This window comes from Gracilinanus agilis, chromosome 2 (genome assembly GCF_016433145.1).
Source record: "Gracilinanus agilis isolate LMUSP501 chromosome 2, AgileGrace, whole genome shotgun sequence".
NCBI lineage: Eukaryota > Metazoa > Chordata > Mammalia > Didelphimorphia > Didelphidae > Gracilinanus > Gracilinanus agilis.
Window position 1 is genome coordinate 715,450,334 of NC_058131.1, and position 8,087 is coordinate 715,458,420.

The 8,087-nt window shown below is 39.1% G+C and overlaps 1 protein-coding gene across 1 annotated transcript in view; it reads left to right on the forward strand.

The window, feature by feature from the left end:
• Positions 1–8,087, forward strand: part of PCDH15 (protocadherin related 15) — a 660,961-nt gene that overhangs the window by 445,834 nt on the left and 207,040 nt on the right. Inside the window, exon 19 of the mRNA XM_044660331.1 lies at positions 3,664–3,780. Coding sequence (XP_044516266.1) covers positions 3,664–3,780 — 117 coding nt within the window. The remainder of the gene's footprint in view (positions 1–3,663; positions 3,781–8,087) is intronic.

Genomic DNA, 8,087 nt, shown 5'->3' on the forward strand with positions numbered 1-8,087 from the left:
AAACTTGAAATGTGGAAATATTTGCTCACAATTTAAATTTCCTTATAATGAAGGGGGCTGTCTTGGCAGGGAGTTCATTTCTCCCCATTGGAGGTCACATTACAAAGGTTTGATGACAATTTTAGGAGTGATAAAAAAAAATCAGAATTTATTTTTCAGGCCTGGGTTGAACAGCATGGTCATTGAAGTCCCTTTCAACATCCATGATTCTGGGATTCAGTAGAAGTAGAGAGAAGTCATGAATTCCTGTGCTCTGGGTGCCGTTACCATTACTTGCTTTGTATAATCCCAGGCTCTTAACATTTGAAGGGATTTCAATGTCCATAAAGTCTGACCCACCATAATGCCAATTAGTCACCCACACTTCATATAAAGATGTTCAGTGTCTCCAATTCAGTCAATTTCTTTCCCCTCCCCTTACTTTAATGGTTGGGAAGATCCTAGAGCAATGATGGGCAAACTACAGCCCCCCAGCCAGATGCAACTCCCAATCTGATGGATACAACGAGCAGGATACAATACAGTGAAACTTCGAAAGAGTTGCCTTAGAAACAGACTGACAGAGGAGTATTTCTTTTCCTTTGGCCCCCTCTTTAAAAAGTTTGCCCATCACTGACCTAGAGAGTTTCTTGTAGCACTGAAAGGTTAAATAATTTATTCTGGTTCACAAAGTATAAAGAAGAGCTTTAATTTGAACCCATATCTTCATGGCTTTAGACTATCTCCTACATTACATTGGCTTTGCTCAAAATAATTGTAAGGGGCAAGGGGAGGAGATTACTTTTTACAATTCCAGAGTGTTATCTAGAACTCTGGCCTTCTCATCCTTATCAAATTGTGTGGGTTCCCTCTGATTTGCTTTTTAAAAAATCTAGTGCACCCTAAGCACAAAAGAGAGATTTGTTTGGAAAAGAGTAGATAATTGCACTGACCCCTTGGTGGAAAGGAGTTTATAGCCACTTCATAAGTGTTTCCTCACTTTGTATTCTCTAGGAAATTGTTTTTATCAGAGAAAATACCAAAGGCTCTGTAGAATAATCGGAATAACACCAAGTGAGAAAAGGTGAATCCAAAGGCTTGATAAGCAATAATATTATCCTTGGGTCAAAGTAACCTTAATGTAATGATGAGCTTCCAATATTGGGCACAAGAAACAAATGCCAACAGCAAATTGCTAGAGTATGTCAGATTTTTTATTGAATAGTCTAAGACTGCTTTTTATTCCTAACTCCAAAGGGTCAGACAATAATGGAGAGTCCATGACGTTGGATAAGAGTTCAGATGTCAGTAACCTGAGTTTCTTTTTTTTTTAAACCCTTGTACTTTGGTGTATTGTCTCATAGGTGGAAGATTGGTAAGGGTGGGCAATGGGGGTCAAGTGACTTGCCCAGGGTCACACAACTGGGAAGTGGCTGAGGCCAGGTTTGAACCTAGGACCTCCTGTCTCTAGGCCTGACTCTCACTCCACTGAGCTACCCAGCTGCCCCCCGAAGTAACCTGAGTTTCAATGCCTGATTTTGACACTAAAAGTATACATCACCCAGGGCCTCATTTTCTTCATGTGCCACTTGGGGATAATAAAATCTATTCTAATTGTATGCCAATATATCCATTATTCAATAAGATTCCAGAATCATAGAATATGCAAGGGGTCTCAGAAGTAGAGTGGTCTAATGCCTAGACATGAATAGGAATCCCCTTTAGAGCAGGGCTAATGTGTATTTGGAATTCAGAGAGGTGCCATTTAAAAGTATCTTACAAACTTCCTGTGGACATGTGGGGACCTTGGAACTACATTCCCCATGATCCAATGGGTTTCTGATTTCTGACGTGATAACATCAGACAACGGGAACCAATGTATAGCACAGCTTAAATTTGGAGGGCAGGCTTGAGATGGCCTCTTTGCTACCTGAGCTGGCTTGTTGGAGAGAAACAAGATGGAAGGAGATAGGTACTGGCGGGCATTTTGAATATAGCTTTTATCAGGCACGTGGTCAAATTATATATTTTATCAACATGGCCACAGCTTTAATTAAACTATTAATTTCTCTTATAATATCAGCCATTATCATTTTTAATCGTTACACTAACAAGTAGTATCACAAGTCTCCATCAAGCATGTCTGCATATTTTCAGTCCCCCATACCAGAAATGCTCTCCCTCTTCAACTCATAATCTTTAGCTTTCTTCACTATTCAATACTTCAGCTCAAAGCTACCCTCTCCAAAAGGCTTTTCTCAAGTTCCTTAGCTACCTAAACCTTCCCTACAAATGTTACCTTTTATATGGTAGCATCTTTTTTTTTAAACCTTTACCTTCTGTCTTAGAATAAATATTATGCATTGGTTCCAACACAGAAGAAAGCGGTAAGGGCTAGACAATGGGGGTTAAGAGCCCAGGGTTAAACAGGTAGGACGTGTCTGAGGCCAGATTTGAACCTTGGACCTCCTGTCTCTAGACTTGGCTCTCAATCCATTGAACCACCTAGCTGCACCCAGGTAATATCTTTTTTATTTATTTTTTATTTTAAACCCTTAACTTCTGTGTATTGTCTCCTAGGCAGAAGAGTGGTAAGGGTGGGCAATGGGGGTCAAGTGACTTGCCCAGGGTCACACAGCTGGGAAGTATCTGAGACCAGATTTAAACGTAGGACCTCCTGTCTCTAGGCCTGACTCTCAATCCACTGAGCTACCCATCTGCCCCCCAGGAAGTATCATTTTTAATTAATATATTGTTTCCTTCATTAGAATGTAAAGCACCTTGAGGGCCAGGAATAGTTTCCTCTTTCTTTTTGAATTCCCTACACTTAGCACTTTGTCACATAAGAAGTATTTGATAAATGCTTGTTAATCAACTGACTGAATATACAATATATATATAGTATATCCAGTCATATATATAGTATACTGTACATATATATATATATAGTATATTTAGTCAGCTGATTAACAAGCATATATCTATATTGCATGTATATATGTGTGTGTGTGTGTGTGTGTGTGTGTGTGTGTGTGTGTGCGCGTTCTCTCTTCTATTCAAATGTACATTCCTTGTGGGTAGGGATAGTTTTCTCTGTTTCTTTGGTATCTTCAGTACCTAAAACATAGTAAGTGCTTATTAGGCACCTGATGATTAATAGACTGACCAATGACTATTTCTCTCTTTTTCTTTGGCTCTCATGATGACTTTTTTGACCACCGGATTAAAACAATTTCTTTTTTCAACCCAAGAGATGTGGAAGAGATTTTTGCCAGTTGTTGCTGATGTTTTTGCTTTTAATTACCTGTCTCCTAACTTAGTGCTTTTTAACAGAAGATGTTCAAAGTCCTTTAATGGCTTAGGACGTTTAAGCCATGTTCCTGGAAGCATCTTAAAAAGTTTCTGTCAAGAGCTTCTTGATGCTTTATTTTCCTGGGCGACAGACTATGTTCAGAAGCTGAATTGCCTTCTATAGCTATCTCACACATTAAAATTGTATGGGGAATCTGGCCCCATCCTCTTGGGTACCAAACTGATGTGAGAATAATGGAATTGAGTATGAGGGACTGACAATGGCAAATGGGTTCTATAATCCAAAGAGAGTGAATGGGTAGAGGACAGAGGAGCCATTGGCAATTCCTCTCTAACCTGGTTTGGACTAAAATACAAATTTTGTTTTACAGGATATGAACGATTTTCCTCCTGTGTTTTCCAAGCCCCTCTACAAAGGGATGGTCGCTCCAGATGCAGTCAAGGGCACGTTGATCACGACTGTTTTTGCTACAGATGCTGATCCTCCGGTAAGTTGAGATGACATTCTCAACTATCCCAGGAAAACCTTGAAACTGAATAAGTGTCCCTATGTCCATGGAACAGCCAAGGTGATGAGTATGGGCTTTGATCCTCCTCTCTCCATACATTTTGTATGGCGCCAGTCTTTGCCATGCATGACCTTAGTGAATCAGGTGATTATTCTAAGGAATTGTTGTCTATTGTCTATGAACTGGGAAGTTGTAGAATTTGCTCCTTAAGACCTAACACAGAAGAATTATATGTGAAAAGGAGGAAGAAATCTATTCGATTTTCCACTGACTTCAGGTTCCAACTTGTGGATTTCTAAGGCTATTATGTCTGCTTGACAGGATCACAGAGTTTCATATGGGGAGAGTATCCAAGGGATAATCAAGGCCAACTGATACCTGATTAAGAATCTTCTCTATATCATCACTGACCAGCTCATCCAGTATTTGCTTGAACAACCCCAATGGTTAGCAAGCCACTTTCTCCATAGATGCTTTTGGGTGGCACTAATTATTACATAGTTGTTTTGTTTTGTTTTACCTCATGTCTAAATTGAATTCTTTGAACTTTCCACCAATTTCTCCTAGGAATGCCTTCTGGGTCTAAAAGGAAGTCTAGGACATATTTTCTGAAATGTCTTTCAAGTTTAATACTTGAAAACACCTGCTCTGTCCCTACTAAGCCTTCTCTTCTCCAGCTTAAACAAAATAATTTATTTCAGCCCCATCTTCAAATGGCACAAATTCTCAACCTAGTTTCCTTTTTCTGGACATATTCATTTCATTAATGTCCTTCCAAAATTGTAAAATCCAGAACTAGTTGAAATTTTATAGATGTGATCTTACCAGGACATGGTACAGACTCTATTATTCTCTTAGAGCTCCCCAGCAGCACATTGCATTTTCTTAAGCATCATATCGCTCTGTTGACATATACTGAGTTAGTGGTCCACTAAAGTCTCCAAATATTTTCCTCCAAAGGAAACATTCCCCTATTTAGTACTTATAGCCCAAAATGTAATACTTGGTCTATTATACTACTGTCTGTCTTCCATTTTAATTATGCACAGAGGCATTATCACTAAAAAAGCATCACAATTTTCAGTTGTGATCTCATTAAGAGTTGTGGATTGTGTGTGAGAAGTACCCTTGGTCCTAGGATGCCCATTCTACTCAGCTGGTGTTTTTATTAAATAGACGTTTATGGGCCTCATCAGCAAGTCCTGAATTACTTATTAGAAAGCAGATATACAACTCTCACGCCAAATGCTATTGGAATTGTAGTTGTTTAGAAACTCCCTAATGAGATAAAGGAAGAGGCCTCAGACTTATAATTTCTTTTTTTTAACCCTTAACTTCTGTGTATTGGCTCCTTGGTGGAAGAGCGGTAAGGGTGGGCCATGGGGGTCAAGTGACTTGCCCAGGGTCACACAGCTGGGAAGTGTCTGAGGCCAGATTTGAACCTAGGACCTCCTGTCTCTAGGCCTGACTCTCAATCCACTGAGCTACCCAGCTGCCCCCTCTTATAATTTCTTAATGCATGGAACTTCTACATGAGAAAAGCAAGTCTCTCACTAATGCAGTCTTTAATTTCTTCACAATTCATAAACGTAGAGAATCCCCTATAGCAACGGTCGGCAACCTTTTTGGCCGTGATAGCCATAAATGCCTGCGGAAGGATGAGGATGGAGGCAGAAGGTGCTAGAATATGGGGAGGGGCTGAAGGACCCCCTGGGGTACATCCTGGGGCTCTGCATGGACTGGCCAGTTGGGAGGTGGAGCCAGATATGGCTTGAGAGCCATACATTGCCCATCCCTGCCCTATTGCATTGGCAGGTTAATTGTTTTGCCCAGGACCAAACAGTCAGTGTGCCAGTCTTCAGGCTGACTTCCTATGGACTACTAGTAGATTGAAAGCTCTTTAAGGCCGAGACTGCTTTCATCTTATTTATCCCAAGCAATGCCCACTAGTAGATGCTTAATTATGCTCTGTTAATTGCCTCTGTCAAGAGAGATAACAGTAGGTCCTGGTACCATGTTAAGATGATAGTTCCTTTCTATAGAATTTCAAAGTGATTGTAGATCTTTTCTTAATCTCAAAGCACCCAAATGATATAGTTAGAAGGAATTTAACTAAGTCCAAGAAGAATATTAGTGGCTGCCCTAAGAATAGGATGGGATATTCTGGACACCTAGATCTTCAAACCTCTTGTCATTAGATAAAAGTAAGATAGTGAAACATAATTAAAAAAATGAGGAAAGGAACAAAATCAGGAAAGTTAAAAAATATAATTTTCTATGCTGTACCTACCTGCGCATAATTTATTTATAGAAGTAGCTTAGAAACTGAATAAATAGCCTTTGGATTCTGTTGTTTCTACTGTGACAACCAAATAGAAAAGAAGACAACTCATGCTTCTGACCTGAGTAAAAATGATTTGTAATTTGGAGTGTGTTTTGACAGGGTAGTTAAAAATTCTCTGAAGTGAATTTATAACAACAAAGACAATATCATCTTTACATGCAACATGGTACAGAGGAAAGAATGCTGCATCTTGAAAAGAGAGAGAGGCTAACTTCAAATTCCATCTTTGCCTCTCACTCCCTGGAGTCAAAGGACACCTTTGATGTTTACTAACTATGTCACCTTGGGGAAATCACTTAACCTCTGTCATTTAGAACTTCTTACAGTCTGATTCATATTCTTAATTAAGAATGAATGAATCAGGTTATAAAAGGTTCTAAATGACAGAGGACCATGTATTTTCAGTCCTAGAAGTATGTGGAAGTCCTGTTATTTGTTGGATATTATTTTAGGGACAGAAAGGATGGTCAATCTGAATAAATCTTGCCTAGGATCATGCATCATGTATGGAGAAGGTTAAGGTAGGGTGTCCAATTAGAAGGTGACTGTAATAATTTAGGTAATAAGGGCCAAGGAACTGAATGAGAATAATGATTTAATATCTCCCAGGTCTAGATATTCAAGAGACAAAGAAGATGACAGAAATTATAGCCAAGATTATTTTAAAGTAGATCAGTAAAGTAGTACAAAACATTGTGATTTCCTCATCATGGCAACTTCCTGTGTGCAACCTTCCTCAATCATAAAGACAAATATAATTGAATTTGCAAATCCTAAGGATATGTCAGAGGCACAAAGGAGTGAAGTTATTTGTGCAGTCACATAACAAATGAGTTTCAGAGGCAGGATTTGATCTCGTCTTCCTGAGGCTAGGCACAGCCACTTTTCTCTAGCCTCTACCATATATGACCTCCCATCCAGGGAATAAACCAAAAATAATGCCTGAATTGTGAATATTAATTTGAATTGCATTAGTAAATTCAAGATGTGAATGTAAAATAATGCAAAATGAACTCCATGGCCTGATTCACTGAGTATGAACTGAGGCCATCCGGTCCACATTTGCCCCAAAATAAACTTAAATTTTTCTGAAAAAAAAAATGCCCCTTTAGTTTTTGCTTGAAGACTGCCAACAAGGTGGAAGCAGCTGCTTCACAGTGTATGGAACATAGAAAATAATTGAATAATTGCTTGTCAAAAAGTTGACTCTCAAGATCATTTGGTTAGAGTTTGGATATCTCTCATTCCCAGGAGACAGGATGGTTAGATTCTAGGAGTTCTGGATTACAGGTAAAGGGCCCTGTGTCATTCAGGCAATAGACAGCATTTATTAAGTATATACCAGTGATTCCCAAAGTGGGCTCTACCGCCCCCTGGTGGGTGATGCAGCAAATTAGTGAGGTGGTGATGGCCACACTTTTTTTGGATTACATTTTATTCTGAGTTCAATAGTTTCATAATTTCCACGGGGCTCTAAGTAATATTTTTTCTGGAAAGGGAGCAGTAGGCCAAAAAAGTTTGGGAACCACTGGCATATACCATGTGTCAGGCATTGCCCTAAGTACTCAGGATATAGAGTCAAAAAGGACAGGCTCTGCCCTCGAGGAGATCACAATCCAATGGGAGAGACAACAAGCAAACAAATATGTATCAAAAGAAATAAGCAGGATAAAAAACCTACTTTTATAGCTTTGTTGTTCATTAAACCCTTTAACTCACTCACTCTATGATCTAGCCAAATGGGCCTTCTTACAGCTTCTCTCACAGAACACTTCATCTCCTGACCTTTTCATTGACTTTCCCTCATGAATGAGATGCTTTCCATTTTCCCTTCTCTGACCATCTGTTCTGCCTTCTGGGGCTTCACCATAAAAAATGTCTTGAAATTATACACATATGTATGTGTGTATATTTACGTATATATATATATATATATATATAT